This window comes from Phoca vitulina, unplaced genomic scaffold, assembly GCF_004348235.1.
Source record: "Phoca vitulina isolate PV1807 unplaced genomic scaffold, GSC_HSeal_1.0 scaffold25, whole genome shotgun sequence".
In the NCBI taxonomy this organism is placed as follows: Eukaryota; Metazoa; Chordata; class Mammalia; order Carnivora; family Phocidae; genus Phoca; species Phoca vitulina.
In genome coordinates this window covers 45,399,039-45,419,441 of record NW_022589728.1, presented here as the reverse complement: position 1 = coordinate 45,419,441, position 20,403 = coordinate 45,399,039, and the positions used below count along the sequence as shown (strand labels likewise).

The 20,403-nt window shown below is 38.5% G+C and overlaps 1 protein-coding gene across 6 annotated transcripts in view; it reads right to left on the bottom strand.

The window, feature by feature from the left end:
* Positions 1-20,403, bottom strand: part of VPS13B (vacuolar protein sorting 13 homolog B) — a 749,374-nt gene that overhangs the window by 138,229 nt on the left and 590,742 nt on the right. For all 6 annotated transcript variants that reach the window (XM_032421506.1, XM_032421505.1, XM_032421503.1 and 3 more), the window contains 3 exons: positions 9,538-9,740; positions 6,714-6,921; positions 6,051-6,235 (listed from right to left, as the gene is read on the bottom strand). In XM_032421506.1, the coding sequence (XP_032277397.1) occupies positions 6,051-6,235; positions 6,714-6,921; positions 9,538-9,740 (596 nt within the window). The remainder of the gene's footprint in view (positions 1-6,050; positions 6,236-6,713; positions 6,922-9,537; positions 9,741-20,403) is intronic.

Sequence of the window (20,403 nt, the reverse complement as noted above, 5' to 3'; positions counted from 1 at the left end):
CTCCTTTAACTTTGCTTCCCCTGTTTAAATTGCTTCAGTGATTCCACCCCCTTAGTGTTTGTCTTGAATTGTAATGCTCAAGCTTTATTTATACTCTTAAGATCCTTGAGGAAAGATGATATTTAGTTTGGCCTATCTCACATACCAAATGAAGATATCTAAAGATTTAGTGCAACACATAAATGAAAATAAATATGAAACAAGAATAATGCAGTATTGAGAGAATAAAAACAAGTACTATGACAGATCTGTGTGAGAATTAAAATATCCATTATCAATTTTACTCCAAAAGTGGATTAAAATTTTACAATCTGGGTACATGTGTTTTTCCAAAATTGAATCCTGAGTAGGCAGTGTATACAACAAGATGAGGAAAGGAAAACTTAGAATGTGCCAGACACAGTGCCAGAAATTCTGACATTTAAGCTCATTAAAATGATACAATATTCCTTCTAGGTTGACGGCATTATTCTACCCTACAAGTTGTAATCTTATTGATACCTAAGTATACTGCTAATACTTAAAATTTAACCTGATAAAATTATAAACTGACCATAAAATAAGCTCCTTTTGCTTTCTGTGAACATTAATTTCAGGGTCTTTATGCAGAACCTATGGTTAGTTTGATTTAATATTATAAACATGTTTTCCATATTTTTCATTACACTTGCAAAATAAATTCCATAAATTCATATGGGGAGCCTATTTATAAATGCCATTATCAATCATGGAAAGATATATAAACAGACAAATGTGAGGGTTCTGTATAAGTGAACTCTATAAGGTCAGTTTTTTATGAACTAAACGATCCTCAAGGAAAAAGTCAACCAAACTTGATTCTGTTTTTAGGACTAAAACCAAAGAGATTAAGTTATCTTTGTATTTAAGAACTAGCCTCTGTCTAGGGGGCAGTGGGCTTGGCAGTAAATTCAATGATCTCACCGAAAGCCTATGTAATGTAATGACATTAGACTGTGTGTTTATGGTAGATAATACCAGTGAAGCATAACACGATGCATCTTGACATAATTCAGTTTGCAAAACCAAAACTCATTCAACAGCCCCACAAAATTATGACAAGCAATGCAATACTTTTGAATAATACAAAATAGAAACCTGGACATTCCTGCATTCATTCATCCATCTGATACACTTAGCCTCTCCCCAGGGCAGTGGGTACTAGAAGGGACAGGATGACAGATTTGACACAATCATTGCCTTTGGAAACTACAATCTAGGAGACAAGATAGGAACACATAATTAAAATGTGAGCACTAAGGTAAGAAATAGCATAAAAGTGCTGCTATGGAGCGTCACAGGACTACAGAGGAAGGGGGTAATTTGTGTGGAGATGGCATCTAGGGAAGGCTTCATGGTGTTGAGGGCATAAGGGCTGTTTGGAAGCGCGGGTAGGATTTCAGCATAGAAAGGGGAGATTCAAATGAAGAGGGAGTGGTAGGCAAGTGGGCCGTCACTGGCAGCTCTGGTAAATGCTGGACAGGTCGGTTTGACTAGAGGGTAGATCATGTGTAATGGAGTGAAAGGTAAAGCTGGGTGGGGGTGGAGAGGTTATGCAGGGCCCTCAAGGTCAGTCTACGAGGGTGACAGGATCACTGAAAGCTTTTCTCAAGGAATTGGTACAGTCCACCTGTTCCTTGAAGAACTCAGTAGGATAGCTTGAAGGAAGAGAGACCACAGGCTGGAATGCTCTTCAGAAGGTTCTTTTAGTGGTCCAGACATTTGCTTGTGAAGGAGTGGAGGGAAAGAAATGAACATTTATTGAAAGCTCACTATGTGTAAGGCATTTATTTGTTTTAGCTATTTCACTCAATATTTCACTCAATTCTTGTAACATCTCTGAAAGGTAAATAACATTAACTCCAGTGTTCAGCTGAGGAGCTGAATCCCCAGAAGCAAGTCCAAGGTCTGGCGCTGCAAGTGCTCAAGGAAAAAGCTGTCACATCGAATCAAAGCTGTGATTCATGCAACGTATTTTCTGTTCTCAACAGAAGCTCCAAGGAAACAAAATAGTTTGTACAGTTCTAAGATTGCAACCCCGAGAGTTATTTCTACCAATGAGGCTCACCCCAACCCTTGGGTCAAATTCTGCTCCTCGTCAGGGGAACATAAGGATCAGACTGGGAGCTCAGCTGCATGGCAACCTTCTGCCAGTCCCACTTTATTCTTCCACGCCAGTTGTTGATTCTGGGTGTTCTTATGCTGCGATCAAGCTCTCCCTTTCAACTCACAGGAGGTCACGCCTCTCGCTTCTCAGGCCAGCACCCCTGTCTTTGAGCTGCGCCCAGAACTCACAGTTCCCATCTCTCCAATAAGACGTGAAACCTCCCTGATACCAGCGCTTGGCCTGCTGCCCCCGCCATGCCGCCTTCATGCAGTGCTGTGCTTATGTGACCAATCCACCGTCTAGACCCTGGGACCGTCCCAGCTCTCCTGGACTGCTCCAGCCGGTCTGTCGAATCACCAGCCCCCACTCTCTCTGCTCTAGCCTATGCTTCTATTTGATGAAAAGACTTTTGACAATTGTCACCAGGGTAGTAATTGGTAATACTCATACTTAAATATTACATAGCACACGCTGTGTGCCAGGCATTGTTCGATGTGTCTTTCAAACATTCCTTCCTATAATCATCACATTATTAATAGCCTCATTTTATTGATGAAAAAAAAAAAGCAAAACAAAAGACGCGAGGCTGAGAGATTAAGTTACTTGTCTAAGGTGACATCAAGCATTCTGGCTAGAGTTTATCCTCTTAACCAGAAGGCTGTTCTTCCTTCCCCAATGTCCGTGAGAAGATAAAGAGCATGTTACCAGCGAATGTACTATCTCAAATGCCTCATTTAATGCAACTGGCATAACACTACCACTAAGAGTTATAAGACTTATGCTAGTTAACACTGAGTTATAAATATGGACCCAACAAGCAGTTACAAAGAAGCCCTTACATGATGCTGAAACTTTGACATAGGAGTATTTTCATTTTGACTGAACATACTAAAGGTGTTCTGCATTTGGGCAAGTCTAATAAGGCAGTAGTATTCAAAGATATTGCTATTTTACTTATCCAAAATAATCCAAGAATGCTGGTAGAGAAGGTAATCCTGAATATGATATTAATAGGAGGGGAAACAAATTTAAGGATTTAAAGAATCAAAGCAGAGTTGGTAAGAGAGTAGATTTTAAAAATTCTCATCACAAGAAAAAAAAATCAAATTAAAGACTGCTGACATCTTGGCAAATCAGATAGTTCTGCACACTCAGGTTTACTTGACAAAACGATGACACATTTTATTGTTATCAATTCAGAAGGTGAACATCTGACTAAATATATTATAATAAAAAATTAAAACAAGAATTAAATAAGAATATAATATGTCAATGTTAATATGCTAATATCTTAATACGAATTTTGGATTCAAATTGGATTTGGCATGGAGTCTGCTTAAGACTCTCTCTCCCTCTGCCCCTCTCCTCCATGCTCTTTCTCTCTCTCTCTCAAATAAGGAAGTCTCAAAAAAAAAAAAAAAAATAAGTACAGAGCACTCATTAAAAAAATTGGGGAGGGCATCTGGGTGGCTTGGTTGGTTAAGCATCCGACTCTTGATTTTGGCTCAGGTCATGATCTCAGGGTTGTGAGATCGAGCCCCATGTTGGGCTCCCCACTGGGGATGGAGCCTGCTTAAGATTCTCTCTCCCCTCTCCCCACCTTCCCCGTCTAAAAAACAAAAAAAAGAAAAAGAAAAAATTGGTGAATATCTCTGTGTACCAAGTGCTAGATAAAAGTGATCAAGAAATACAAGGAGCTTCTTTTCTTTTCTTTTTAGATTTATTTATTTTAGAGAGAAAGAGAGCGTGCGTGCACATGAGTGGGGGGAGTGGCAGAGGGAGAGGGCAAGAGAGAATCCAAGCAGACTCCCTGCTGAGCACAGAGCTCAATGCAGGGTTCGATCTCAGGACCCTGAGATCATGACCTGAGCCAAAATCAAGAGTTGGATGCTTAATCGACTGAGCCACTCAGGCGCCCCCAACGAGCTTATTTTCTAATGGTAGAGAGAGAAAGACCATGAGCAAGTAAATAAATAAATGCATACTATAATTCTAAATAGTAATAAGAGCTACGACAAAAGTAAAACAAGGTAATGTAATTTAGAATAAAGAAGTGGTAGTGAACCAGCCATGATAGGACATTTGAGCTGGTACCTGACTGACAAAGTTGGGGAAGAGAGCAAGAGAAATGACTGTCAAGTGGGATACTCAACCAGTATGGCTGGAGCACAGTAAGGAATGGGGAGACTGGCATGAGACCAAGTCAGCGAGCTGGGCAGGGCACACATCATAGGTCCTTATAGGCCACAGCAAGATGGTTGAATTTTGTTCTAAGAAGTAGAGGAAGGCACCATCAGGTTCTAAGTTAGAGGAGTGATGTGACCTGATCTACATTTTTTTTTTTTTAATTTTTTTATTGTTATGTTAATCCCCATACATTACATCATTAGTTTTAGATATAGTGTTCCATGATTCATTGTTTGTGCATAACACCCAGTGCTCCATGCAGAACGTGCCCTCCTCAATACCCATCACCAGGCTAACCCATCCTCCCAACCCCCTCCCCTCTAGAACCCTCAGTTTGTTTTTCAGAGTCCATCGTCTCTCATGGTTCTTCTCCCCCTCCGATTTCCCCCCCTTCATTCTTCCCCTCCTGCTACATTCTTCTTCTTCTTTTTTTCTTTCTTAACATATATTGCATTATTTGTTTCAGAGGTACAGATCTGAGATTCAACAGTCTTGCACAATTCACAGCGCTTACCAGAACACATACCCTCCCCAGTGTCCATCACCCAGTCACCCCATCCCTCCCACCCCACCCCCCACTCCAGCAACCCTCAGTTTGTTTCCTGAGGCCCTGATCTACATTTTTAAAAGATCACTTTAGCTGCTATTTGGAAAATGCATTACAGGGAGTCAAGAATAGAATCACTGAGACCAAGTAGGAAGCCACTGTAGCAGGGAACAGGAGGGGGCAGCCTGGACTCAAGTTGTACCAGTAAAAAGAGGGAAACAGATGGAATAGGGACATATTTTGGGGGCAGAACTGACAGGACTTGTTGATGCAGTAGACGTGGGGAGTCAGGGAAAGGGAGCAACCTCATTGTCCTGAGTTTGTGTGATCTAGTGATATGTGGAAAACTAAGAGGAAAACAAAGTTTTGGAGAAATCAGATCTGTAGAATACTGATAAGTGGAAAGATAATGTAGTGATAGCCTCAGTGACATTTACGTTAAACTTAGGGAAATGACAAGCAACAAACTTTCACAAAGTCATATGGAATATGACCATGGGTTAGACAGTTTTCCTATCAGCCGCCTCAAGCCCGAGACCATTCTCAGCTCTGGAAATGAAGACGAAAACTGAGTCATCCATTCTGGCCTATATGAACATATTTTATTTCATAAAGCAGTTCTAGAAATGCTGAAGAGTGTGAGCACATGGTAAGTATTTGAAAAATGTGTGGTGAACTGAATGACAGCTGTCCCATTACACTCAGAGATCATGTAACATAACCTCCTATAAAAGGGCTAAGAGTAGAATTGAGAACTCTCAAAATTGCCACGAATCGTGAATCTGAATTACATTATTCCCTATTTTAAAATTTCTATTTTGTGGGTGTGTATACATATGCATGTATATGTATTTGTGTGCATTTCTCTCTAATACTATTGATGGGAAAAATAGGTATGCCCTAATCTTTTTTTGATTATTATTTTTAAAGATTTTATTTATTTATCTGTCAGAGAGAGAGAGGGAACACAAGCAGGGGGAGCGGCACGTAGAGGAAGAGGAAGAAGCAGGCCCCCCGTTGAGCAAGGAGCCCAATGTGGGACTCGATCCCAGGACCCTGGGATCATGACCTGAGCCGAAGGCAGATGCTTAACTAACTGAGCCACCGAGGCATCCCTCTAATCTTTTTTCCTAGTATCTAATCAGCACTTTTCCACAATGCTTTTATTTAAAATGAATAGTCATTACCTACCTGTAGCATATCCCCAAGGTCTGCTGTGCTAATATCTGGATCCTCTGTGGTGTTGAAGGGCACAGGAGTTATCCGTACAAGGGTGAGCACTCGAGGTTCTGGATATCTCCATAACATCATCCCTGAGCTATCTTCAGTTTCATTGTAAAACAAGACTTCATAGACACCAGGCATTTTCAAGGGTTCTGTTAAAGGAAAAAATAATTAATTGCATGCTTTTGAAAGGAAACATGTTGATTTATTACAGAAAGAGAACATTATGAGGATAAAAGATAAGAATGTAAAGAAGCTGGCTGGCCATTTTTAATTGGTTTGAGACAGGAACAAATTAAGAATTTTCCCTTAAGACAGACTGAAAGGTAATATACTATTTTTTTTATGTTATGTTAATCCCCATACGTTACATCATTAGTTTTTGATGTAGTGTTCCATGATTCACTCTTTGCGTGTAACACCCAATGCTCCATGCAGAACGTGCCCTCTTTAATACCCATCACCAAGCTAACCCATCCCCCCACCCCCTCCCCTCCGGAACGCTCAGTTTGTTTGTAATGTACTATTTTTGTACTGCAGGTATTAACGTACTTTTCAAGTGATCTTAATGTGCTATTTAGCGAACGTGCAGTTAAAACTCTCTCACATACCGAAGCTGTTGCTACTTACCAGCATCTCGTACATACTGGAATAGGCCTGTCCGTAGGTCATCTGAACTTTGTTCACTTTTAAACATCTGGTTCTTTTCTATAGGAGACGGCATTTGGGACACTGCTTCAGGAACTTGCGCTTCAAAATTTCCCTCCTCCTTAAGGTATCCACTGAGTAATTCATGTAGAAGAAGTAAACAGTTCAAATGTTCTTGACCCCAGAAAACCTTTAACAATCACACGAAAAATTTTAGTGGCTTTTAAATACAAACATTTCATGAGGATAATTAGGCACAATCATACTTGAATTAATGCAAGACCATAATTACGTTCAATTTAATTATTGACAATAACTTAACTATAGTTTCTAAGTAATTGACCTATGGGATGAAATTCTATTACTTGAATAAATATATAAAAACAAGAAAATCAATTACATCATATATTGTGTTAATAACAATCAATTTTCAATGCTGAATTACCAATGAAATTATGTTAGTGCAAGGTAATGTTTATGAGTTAACTTAGCTAAGTGAGAAAACAATACCTATTACAGTCTGAGAGAAGGCAATGAAGATCTTCTAGGCCAAAACGTTTTTAAAATAATAATAATAACCTTGTGGAATAGCTTCCTACATTTTGTCATGAGATTAAACAAACACCTCTCAATTATAAGGTTCCTTTCTTTGCACTTTTACTCTTCAGAGAAAAAGAGAGGGAAGATGCTCAATGAACTTGAACTCAGAAGGCTCCCAACTTCTGTGTTTAGCTAGAATGTGCCAACATACAGTATTCCACAGCCCCTGAGAATCAACCATAGAGGAGATACAGTAGAGTTTCAGAACAAAGGCCTTGGTGTTTTCTGTAATAAAGAGGATCAAATTCTCTTTTCTCTGCATGTGAAGAGTACTAGTCCATAACAGAAGTATGACCCGTGGGTAATAATGATTAATGTCAGAGGACTCAAAATGCAAATAATGTTACATTTGTTTGTATATACTGGATAAAGGCAATACAACCATTATTTCTAAGAGAACCAGATAAACACAGAAAAGAGAAAAAATATAAAGACGCAGAAAAAAATAACCCTATACCAGTGGGTAAATTTTAAACCTAAGTTTGGGTCCTGCTCTCTGGAATTAAGGCAGTAGAAATAAAGGTAAGAGATGTGATACTAAGTCTACTGTGTTCTCATCAATCTTATTTTTATTGGATCCTGAAAAACAGAGATAGGTGAAAAGTCATGCTGGGGAGCTGAACACTGTGCTCTGGGCTTTAAATTGTCAAGAGACAGTGACTGTATAATGTAGAGATAATATACTATGTTTTTGTCTTATTGTTGATTTTAATGAGGAGTTACTTTGCTGTCTTGGGAAAATGGTAATACAGTTAATACTGTTGATAAAACAACATGAAATCACATGCTTATTGTTAAATACATGAAGATTTCCTATAGTCTCCAAAGCAATACAAAGTAGTAAGTTATTAGAATCCTTCCACATCTTCCCGTCAGTAAAAAAACTGGTGAAAAAGTCAAGGCAACACAACTTTTAGATGAAAACAAGAAATTCATATGTAATATGCCTCCATTATTAAATTAGTCATTTCCATTTTCTGTAACTGTGAATTTCTCAAGATTTTTGGATTTATGTCAAACTTGGGGGACATCAAATCATATAAAGAATACATTCACATCTATCCAAATAGAAAGTTACCAAGAAAAAAGTTGAATATCCTCACACAGTCCATACATGGCTATAAATCAAATGCATAAAAGGCTGCAATTGATTATATATCAAGTGTTAATCATCAAATGTTATAATATCTAAAGAACCTGCCATTGGCAAATGGTTATTATATACTGCTGATGGCACAGTGCTTGAGACAACTTGACTACTTTGTAGAAAAGTCTATAATTAGAAAAATGTTTAATGACCCAGCAAGCAATTCTACTCCTAGTCATATCCAAGAGAAATGAAAATATATGTCCACACAAGAGCTTGTACATAAATGTTCCTAGCAGCATCATTCATAATACCCAAAGGTGTAAAGAATCCAAAAGTCCATCAGCTGATAAATAGATAGATGTGGTATGGCCATACAATGGAATATTATTTGGCCCATAAAAAGGAACAAACTAGGGGCGCCTGGGTGACTCAGTTGGTTAAGCGTCTGCCTTCAGCTCAGTCATGATCCTGGGGTCCTGGGATTGAGCCTCACATCAGGCTCCTTGCTCAGCAGGGAACATGCTTCTCCCTCCGCATGCAGCTCCCCCTGCTTGTACTCTCTCTCTCTATGTGTCAAATAAATAAATAAGATCTTAAAAAAAAAAAAAGGAACAAAGTATTGGCACCTGCTACAAATGGATGAACCTTGAAAACACTATGCTAAGTGAAAGAAGCCAGTCACAAAAGACCAGATTATATGATTCCATTTACATGAAATGTCTAGAACAGTCAAATATGTAGAGTCATAAAATGGATTAGTAGTTGCCTAGACCTAGGGAGAGGATTAGAGGGTAATGGGGAATGAATGCTAATGGGTACAGGGTTTTGAGGGTGTGTGTGTGTGTGTGCGTGTGTGTGTGTGTGTAAATGTTCTAAAATGGGTTATAGTGATGAGCACACAACTTCATGAATTACTAAAAAACCACTGAATCGTACACTTTATTTAGGTGAATTGTATGGTATGTGAATTCTATCTCAATAAAGCTGTTAAAGTTTAGTAAGAGATCAATCTGATAATACTCTTTCTCACCCTATCAAGATTTAGTCTAACAGTTCAAAAAATGAACAAAGGCTAGTTGAAAACTTATGGGAAAAATGTGGCCAATCCCCACAGACCTGTAGCAGACCTCCTCTTAAATCAATGGATATTTTTGGTATGGACTGTTCTGGGCCTGGATTGCCACTGTGTTTACACCACTTAGCTTCCAGATTGACAGTAGCACAGCATGGTCCTAACAGAATCCGATTTCTTTCTTTGAGACTTGTTTTAAGCAGAAAATCATTTATGCTGAGTAGAAATGATGACCCAAGAATTATGCCTGGAAAAAAAAAAAAAGAAGAGGGGTATATGTTATAATTATTCCTCGTCAAAAATGTATGTTTGAGCAAGAACTATCTGTATTTTTAAAAAAGCATTAATTCATCCTTTGTCAGAGTCTTCTTTTTCAGTTGGCTTCCTCCCACAGTTTTATGACACTTATATAGAATTCTAGTTATGAAGCAGGTATGCCTCATTCACATTCCTAACAAAGAAATATTTGCCAAAACATTATGACTTTTTCCATGTGTGAGCATTTTAAGTTTTATGAGTAGAGACATTTTCATTAAATTGTGCAAGTTTTTCAAACAACTACATTAAGAATAAGAACAGCTGCTTCATTTGTCTATTGTTAACATGATGGGAAAGGGCAATTTTCTGTGATTTCTTATAGTAACAGAGTATAGTATATTATTTTGCTAGACACTCAAGTTTTTGACTGGCCCATGTTAAAATTCAAAACAATCAAAATATATAACATGTGTTTTCTAAAAATTTTAGTTTAATCCAAACTTCACACATCATAACCACTTGAAGTTTACAAAGTCTTAAAAACAGATAGTGGCAGGTTAGATTTATGAGAAAAACTATACGCTATAGTTCAAAGTAAATATACCCAGAAAAGGAATACACTTTAAAATGTAGGTTTTTCTTTTGAACTTAAACTAGAAGTGTAGATCAAAACCTTTTCATAAAACCAACAGCACACTTTAAGATATTTGGATGCAAAGTTAGAGTGGTGGGTTAACTTTCCCCAAGGAGCTCATATTCTGAATTGTCATTGTGAATATTGAATTTCACCAGACCACGTTTGTAATGCCCATGGCTTATTTTTCTAATGATACTTGATCCTTAAAAGAGATGGAAGATTAAAAAACACCTTAGGCCCATAGTATACACGTTTCAAAGTATAGTACCCACATTGACTTTTCAATTCTGTGGAGACTTGAAAACTTCATATATGTTGTATGCTCCTACTACAGAAATAAGATACATAACTTCTAATCTTCCATGGAAGACATCACACCCACGTAAGTTAGGGCTAAGACTTTTGTTAAAATTTAGGATGGTAGAAACAAGTTTCATAAATTTTTTCAACTCTATTATGGCACGAAGACTTCCATTTCATTTATACAACTTCCTTGATTCACAACTACACCTCACTTAAAAGAAATAAAACAGAAAATTAAAAAAAAAAAAAAAAGAAACAGGCCCCCAAATACCTAAGAATCAAAAATCATCTCCATTAATGGAGTTTAGAACTCAAGTCATAACTTCCTGACTTAACTGCATTACCTTTCCTGAAATATTTACTACTCAACAGTAAATATCTGCTAAATGAAACATATCAATTTATTATTCAGAAATTTCTCATAATGGTATTATGAAAGTATAGGCTTGATTCAGTATAGTCATCCAGCAAATGAGTATTAAGGGAACATTAGAATTACATTTCTCTTTATTCCCCAATACATACATCTTCATTCTGCCCTACAGTGAAATACCCAATTATCTGGTAGTAATCTTAATGTGAATATTCTTTTGGTTCCTCATACACAAAATGCTTAATACCAAAGGCCTTCTAGGTTGCTTATCTCATTTAATGTTTATCATTACCTCGCCAGACACCCAGATTTAAAAAATCTCAGGGCCCACTTTGGGAGCTCTTGCTCTCTTATTCCAAGACTTAATTTCTAGATCATTCTATCCATCTCCATTATTTTAAAACATCAAGGAATGGGGCACCTGGGTGGCTCAGTCATTAAGCGTCTGCCTTCGGCTCAGGTCATGATCCCAGGGTCCTGGGATCGAGTCCTACATCGGGCTCCCTGCCCGGCGGGGAGTCTGCTTCTCCCTCTCCCACTCCCCCTGCTTGTGTTCCTGCTCTCGCTATCTCTCTCTCTGTCAAATAAATAAAATCTTAAAAAAAACAAAACAAAACAAAAAAAAAACATCAAGGAAGAGAGATTTTGGTAAGCTAAATGACTGAAATGGTAGACCACATCATTTTCAAGCTTTAGTAGACTGACCATCCTGGAGGCAAAGACCATTTTATTCAGTATAGTACTGGGCACAACAGTAGCTCTTCAGGATATATCCCACCAAACTGAATTGCCAGTATAAAATCTGATCTTACTTTCATCTGTCTCAACATATTTTTTAATTGACAGACAAAACAGAAAAGTGCTTAAATCTTTGCCATTCTTCATTCTATCACTGTGTCATAGAATAGTAAGGCTGGATGGAGGAGACCTTAGAAGCCATCCATTCCAAGTCCCCCTCCTCTAAAAGAAATCACACAAAACTCTTTTTATTTTGAAACGATTTTAGAAGCACCTAAAACTTGCAAAAATATACAGAGTTCCCATATACCTCTCATCTAGCTATGTAACCATAGCAGAAATACTGAATTCAGGAAATCAACATTGATATCATACCAGTAAGTAAGATCTCATGTAAATTTTGCCATTTTCCCCACTAATGTCCTTTGATGGTCCGGGATCCAAACTAGGAATCCCTACTGAATTTAGCTGTCAGGTCTCCTTAGTCTCCTTTAACCTGTGACAGATCCTCCAGCTTTCTTTGTCTTTAATGACCTTGATGTTCTTGAACAGTCTAGGCCAATTACTTTGCAGAATGTCTCTCAATTTTAGTTTATCTGATGTTTTCTCATCAGAATGAAGTTATACATTTTTGGCAAGAATCCCAGAGGAGTGATGCCCTTCTCCATGTTATCATATATTGGGGTATGTGATATTGATGTTTTACTACTGGCAATATTAACTCTGATCACATGGCTAAAGTGGTGTCTGCCAGGTTTTGCCACTGGAAAACTGCTATTTTTTTCTTTTGAAAATAACAAATATCTTGTGGGGGAGATATATGAAGATCATGCAAGTATCCTCTTTTACATCAAACTTTTACCTGCTAATGTTTTAGCATCCATCAGTGGTTCTTGCCTGCAATGATTATGACTGTGGTGTGTGATCATGTTGATTTTCCATTTTTCTTATTCTTCTACATTTATTAATTAGCGTTCTATGGTAAAAAGAGCTGTCCTTTCTACCCCATTTATCAGTTCAATTATTTATTTGTATGTGTATGGACTCACAGGTATTTATTTTATTTTATGGGTTATAATCTAATACTATCATTTACTTTGTTGCTTCAACTGAACCAGCTCTGGGCATTGAGAACCCCTTCAAGTTGGGTCCGGTGTCCTTTTGATATACCCCCAACATTTTTTGAGAACTTTTTTACTTTCTGGCCATATAAGATGTATTAGGCTTATCTTGTATTTTTCCCATCTCATCTATGGCATCAGTCATTTCTCTAGAAAACAGAATCTGGATGATAAGTATGCTCATTGTACTAGGGCATCACTGCTTCTAGGCCTTCTCAGCAGAGAGGACTAAGGAGCCTATGTATATAAACCACCCATGTTTATGTACACATCTCTATTTCTTTACCTATCCATCACAACAGATACTAAAAATCATGGATTCATACTGATACCTCTGGTTCTAATCCAGCACCACAGAGTGGTTTCTAGCCTTCTCCCTTTCCTTATTTGTACCTCTTCCTATAACAGTGAGAAACCTGCTGAACACCTCTTCTGTGTGCTGATTTCTAATCATTCCTAAAATATCACTTTGAAGTGGTGAAAATTAAAGCAGAAGAACTAAGACAGACATAAAGGACAACTTCATGAGAGCAAAGGTAATTATCAAAGAAAAGACTATCAAAGAAAGGGCTAATATTTATCTCTAGGAGTCTTGTTAAGAACGGGCTTGACAACATTTTGTCTGCAGCATACAGATGAAGGAGATTACCTTTCTCACTCTATAACAGATTTCATTTATACAAAGATATTTGTAAGCATATGATAAAATCTTCGTAGAAGTAACTTAATACATACAGAATTTGGATCTTACTAGATATTTCTACTACGCAGGAACTACTCAAAATACTGATATTGTACTGTCTAAATTAGTTTCTGAGGTTTTGCTTTAAAAAGAACTAGTACTGGAATGACAAAATTTACATCATTATATCTTATATATATTCCACAGAAAGTGCCTATCTCTTCTCAAAGAAGAACTTTTTTTTTTTTTTTTAAAGATTTTATTTTATTTATTTGACAGAGAGAGAGAGAGAGAGACAGCTAGAGAGGGAACACAAGCAGGGGGAGTGGGAGAGGGAGAAGCAGGCTCCTGGCCGAGCAGAGAGCCCGATGCGGGGCTCGATCCCAGGACCCAGGGATCATGACCTGAGCCGAAGGCAGACACATTACGACTGAGCCACCCAGGCGCCCCAGAAGAACTTTTTTTTAAAAAAAGATTTTATTTATTTATTTGACAGAGAGAGACACAGCGAGAGAGGGAACACAAGCAGGGGGAGTGGGAGAGGGAGAAGCAGGCCTCCCGTAGAGCAGGGAGCCTGATGTGGGGCTGGATCCCAGAACCCTGGGATCATGACCTGAGCCGAAGGCAGACACCTAATGACTGAGCCACCCAGGCGCCCCTCAAAGAAGAACTTAAGTAGGGTTGATGGAAGGCTTTTCTTAATTCCCTAAAGTTATACAATTATAAGTATTTATTGCCTGGGGTGAGGAAGGATGTGAGAAAAAATTCTAAACTTGAATTACTACAAACAAGTATAGAAATATTGACAGCTTTTGTGTCACTGCAAACCCTGTTAAACACACAAACACTTCACTGCCGTCATACAAATCCTATTCTTTTTTGCTTGGGTAGAGACAATGGGGTACCTAGAATTCGTGCGAGAATAAAGATAAAGGTCGGGACTGTAATCTCAGAAAAGTGGCCCAGAAGTAGGAAGCCAACGGTCAGGCCAACACCTGGGAGCCTGCCACAAGAAGAAGAAAGCCAGCCAGACTCCGGTGTGTGCTGAGGAGGGTAGGAGGAGGCAAAATGTACCTGAGATACAGAGGCCTTACAATGGAGGCAGGCACTGTTCTAGCTTTAGCTTTATTTCAGCAATAATAGAATCTATGCTTTGCCAGAAAGCAGGCTAGTAGGGCTGGAAAGTTGCCAGACTTTGATTTTCATGTTTGATACTCTCTGGAGTTTGATTTGGCTCAAGGATGAGCATGAGATTCAATGAAAACCAATGAGGTACAGTAATACTTTTGGGAAAGTGGCCTTTCCTCTTGCTCCCTGGCTTTGAAGTTAAGAAAATGAAGGCACTGGAGCTGCTAGGAGCCCCCATGTGGGGTCTGAGGCAGAAGCTACGTAACACAGAAGGGAGATCTACTGGATTCTGCCATGCCTAAGGACAGCACTGGTCCCAAGCTTTTCACCTACATGAGACCGCTTAAATCAGCTTAGGTTGGATTTTCTGTCATTTACAACCTAAAGCATCCCAACTGATACACAGTCTCTAAGTAAAGGGATTGCCAAGGGAACCCACAGTCTTCTATTCTTTCCTCTCACCCCAATCTCTTATTCCAGTGAATTTCTCTACTCTCATGGCTTTAAGGACAATTTCTTACGACAGTATTCATAACCATGCCTAATTTCTTAAGAAAGTGCTACTCCCATGCCTCTATCTATCTGCAAGGCTTCTGGATCTCTGCGATAACCTCCACCTTGATATTTATACATGATGTATTCATTATTCAACCAACATTTACTGGTTATCTACTATAGACTGGGTAAAGTAAATAATTTGCAATTTTTTCTCCTCAAACCAGATTTTTCCTTGGCAATTTATCATCCTCAAGTTCCGAGATCTAAGGAAGTACTAGAGGGGAAAAAACAATCAACAGCCTTTGTAATATTGACTCTGTTAAGCAAGTGAACTGTTAAAACACATGGATACTTCCCTACTACCAAACAAATCTTTTTTTTTTTTTTTTTGCTTTGTATTCTCCTTTGTGCTGTTAATTCTTTCATTCTAATCAAGTATTTGTGTACCTATATGTAAGTCGTTCTTCATTTTTCTCTTTTCTTTTCCCCAACAGTCTATTCCTCACTCTCTTCTTACACCTTTGTCATCCATTTACAGTTTGTACTTGGCTCTATCTCAGGTCCACCAGCATTGATCATGGACTTGTTTAAACACACAGGTGGCATTGAGAATTGAAGATGCTCATGCTAGCAGTGAGGTCACAGAACTGGCACTGCCCAAAGGCACAGACATAAATGTGCCCTGCTTGGTCCCTTCTGCCCCCTTCTCTGTTCTTCTGTGGTTCACTTTTGAGGCAACTGATTTAACCCATCTGCATGTGCCCATTGGCCCACGACACTGATTACACACACCAGCTGTGGCTTGGCTCCTCATTGAAGGGTTCCGGGTATCGGTGCCACCACAGAAAAGTTCACCCACAAGTACCAGCTTTTAAGTTTAAATTAGAGTCTCTGTTTCCTTTTGAACATTTCCTGTTACGTTTAAAAAAAAAGCTACAACAAAATAACAGAAAAACAATGTTAGTTCAAGTGGTTTTAATCTTGGCGTAAATGACCAGTAATAAGAGATTATGATGATCACTTAATAATAAAGAGTGGTGATGAATTTCACAAAGGTCATTTATAAATGGTAAACCAAACTTCACACTTTTACCACAAAATATGAAAATAATCCCTGGGACCCATGACAGGGTTATTAATTTTCCTTTTCCCTTTCTTTCACTCCGTGAGAAGCTAGCCTATGGGACATCATCCTCTCCTTTCTGTTTTTTCATCAGGAAACATGCTAAATACCTTCCTTGGGATGAAATGAATCTTGTTTTATGTATCACCACACACATACACCCAGGGCCACAGAGAACACTCAGAGTTCATGTAAACTAGATACTTATACATTTCAAATCTGGTATAAATGGCAACAGAAAGTGCATTAAGGAATGTGTTACTCTCCTTCCTAGTGGACTACTAATGTACTGTTGGATAAAATTACTACATGTAAAAACTATAAAGAACTATCTTCTTAGTGTTGGAGAAGGCCAAGTGATTTTGTGACATTTTGTCTCGGTGTGTATCTGCACGTGTGTGTGTGTGCATACTGCAAATATGACGATATGCTTACATTTGTTCTAGCTGGCGAATACATAGGTGTTTGATGTGTTACCCTTTATATTTTCTGAACTGTTCATTTCCCCCCTAAATTTCCAAAAATAACATGGAGAGAAGAAAAAAATTAAGAAATATGCTGTGGAAGTGTAAGATTTTAAATGGTCACTTAAACTTTTAAAGTATGAATATTAAAGTTACTCAAACACTTATCAGGTCATTTTTTAAATCTTTTAACTTTGAAATGATAATAGGCTTTTAGAGCAAAGTTGATATTCTTCACTCAGCTTCCCTTAAGGTTAACAACTTACGTAAGCTATAGTATGATTCTCGAAAGCCAGTAAATTAACCTCAGTACTCCTAACTAATTTATGGACCTTATTTGAATTTCACATTACTCCCCGCATGTCCTTTTCCTGTTCCAGGATCCAACCCAGGACACCACATTGCATTTAGCAATTGTGTGCTCAGGTCATTTTGACCAAGTATATAACCTCTTCTACTTCTTTCCATTCAACAGAATGCTTTTCTGCCTGATTTTTCCATTGGCCTCTTTCAAAAATCTGTGTTTATATTTTTAATTTCAGCCCTAACAAACTAATGGCAGATATTTAATTAAACTAAATGAGGTGTAACAACATTGAGAAGCAATTTCAGAAACAACTGGTATGATAAACAGAAATAATCTTGCTTGGTTTGCATACTGACATACTTTTCATTGAGTGTAAAAATTAGGTCAAGGAACAAGTAGTTTCATGACCTTTAAAATACTCCTTCGGAAGACTAATAAATGCAAACCACTTGTTTTGGAGAATGTTTACAAAATGCTGCCAGCCCTACATCGTCAGTCTCTACTAGACATTTGGTAAGGCTCCTATTCTCTACATGCTGACTGCGCAAAATGCAATCTGAATCAGGGCTTCTGTATGTCATGAGCAAGAGTACTCAGTGATGACATGTGCTAGCAAAACACACCCAGGTATTTTTTTATACAGCTGGAAATAATCTAAGGCTACTAGAAAATCAGCAAGCATGGGTTAGATACATCTACAGGTCAATCTGCATAACAGTGAAGCATCTGGGTGCCTCGAAAAACAAGGAAGAAAACAATTTTTATAAGGATCTATGAAGAGATGGTCCATAAAGAGATGACCATAAATAACCAGATGGCCAGAAAAAATTTTTCTAAGTATGGTTCATAAAGAGATTAGAACTCTTCTCATTTCTAGTTCCTTCAACTAATTATGTTAAAGTACATAAAAAATGGTATTTGGGTATTTTAACCATGAACAAAATAAACAAACCTTGCTCCCCCCCCCCAACAGAATATGTAAGTTGATCAGATTGTATTTAATTACATTCTGCCTATATATTTGTTACCTATTAATATAGTAAACTAAAATATAGCATAAGATTAATATATGGAACAGAACATAACAAAGCTGTCAGAGAACTACATGTATGTTGAAAGGGATGCTGGTGCTCTTGAACAAATTTACTACAAAGTCTAGCCATCAAAATGAGAGCCCAACTGGGTGGTCCCCTTGCTAACATGTATCCCATCCCATCTGATGATTTGTCATGGGTGGGGTTTCCAATCCCCATGTACTCTCACCCAGTCCTCACTGATGAATAAAAGCCTCCCTCCCAACCCCCACCGCTCTAACCCAAACCTCTTCTTCTGACCATAATAAAATGACAAGTAACAAGAACGGGACTTTTTTTTTTCTTTCACATAAATAAAGGGGGAATTACTCATCAAAGACAAAAATGTCTACGAGTTAGCTATTTTTACTTGGCCTTTGTCTGGGAGAGGTATTTTCTGAGAAATGTTTTAGAACTCAGATTCTAGAAACATTGAACTAAAAATACCAAAGGGTAATGGAGGATAAGTTTTGCCTCTTTCTTCCTCTCCAACTGCCACCATGCTCACTGTTTTCACAGTTGTGTCAGTTTATTAGAAAAATAAAACTTGATTGGACCATGTGGCCATTTTTTTTTTTTTTTTTTTTTAAGCTGACTGGCAGATCTGACCGTGCATACTGGAAAGTGTACGGCAACCTTCTTACGGAGGAAAGAACAACAGTAAATACACACTTCAAAAGTTTCTTAGAGGAATACAGTAGCTGGTTAATTTAATTACATGAGGAAACTGCTGTGAATCAATTTTTTTTTTAAAGTAAGTTACATGGATGGAAGAATTGGTATAAACTTACTCAAAGAGTGTTGAAAGCAAAATGACTTGCTTAACAATTTACTACAGCCGCTTAGAAATTGGTCTTGATCTGCATAGTCCAGGTGTTTTAAGACTGGTAATAACAGACCAATCAAAAGCCAGGAGACGTGTTACAGTCCTCACTCCATCTCAGAATATCCCCGGGCAAATCACTTAATCTTTCACCTTAGCTCAAGGGGGGAGTTAGGACTAGTTCAGTGGGCCTCAACCCAGGGTTCTTTGACCTGAGAGAGTTCCACATAATAATGGTGGCTCATGAGGTATTTTCAATATTTCAAAGAGCCCTGGGGCGCCTGGGTGGCTCAGTCGGGTAAGCGTCTGCCTTCGGCTCAGGTCATGATCCCAGGGTCCTGGGATGGAGCCCTGCGTCGGGCTCCCTGCTCAGCGGGAAGTCTGCTTCTCCCTCTCCCACTCCCCCTGCTTGTGTTCCCTCTCTCGCTGTCTCTTTCTCGGTCAAATAAATAAATAAAATCTTCAAAAAAAAATATTTCAAAGAGCCCGAAAGAAATCATGAATCTATCTGAAACAGGCTCGGAGGTGCAGTAAACTTTTCTTTTTGGTTACAGTCATATCGAGTTGGTGTAGTTATGTTAGCTATCTCATCCTAAATGCAATGTGTTTGGATCATGAGATCTATGAGAGAAAAAGATAAAAAAGGGTTCTTGATAAAGAAAAGGATGATCTGTAAGATAACTTTCAACTTGAAAATTTAGTGATCTATGACTTCAGCATTCATGTGGTACTGGGAGAGGGAAGCGGGGGAAGATACAAAAAAGACCAATATTTATTGAGGAATTTAATAAATCTGTGCCAAGGAATGTGTAGGGTACTCTGAGTACATTATCTCACTTAATCCTTTCAACAGGCCTGTGAATTAAGTATTTTTTGCCTTCATTTTGGAAATGAGCTGTGTTGTAACTTTTACCACCATCAACTGCCAGTAAGCAGCAAGGCTAGGATTCGGATTCTGTCTGCCTCCTTCCAGCACCAGGTTGCTCTATAAAATCTACTGCTATTAGCTCTTAGTAATTTCATTTCTCCAGTTGGCAACAGGGTTGTGAATAAATGCTTTTTCCTGTCCCCAGCTGTCTTGCATGGCCTCGGTATGTTATGCCAATACAGCCTACAGGTCCAGAGGCCCAGCCAGAGAGTAATAGAACATCTAAGATATGTTCTCAGTCACTCATCACTGACGACGTTGCTTTGCCAGAAATTTTCCTAGCAAATAGCCTACTCATGGCTTATGTGGATGAGAGGGCAATTTGCTGTGACCACAGGCAAAACTAAATGCCGTCACAAATTCAGTAGAGCGGGGGAGAGAGATTTACTCCTAATCTTCTCTTTTTCCACAGTCCCAGCACGGGGGGGGGGGGGGGGGGGGGGGGGGGGGGGGG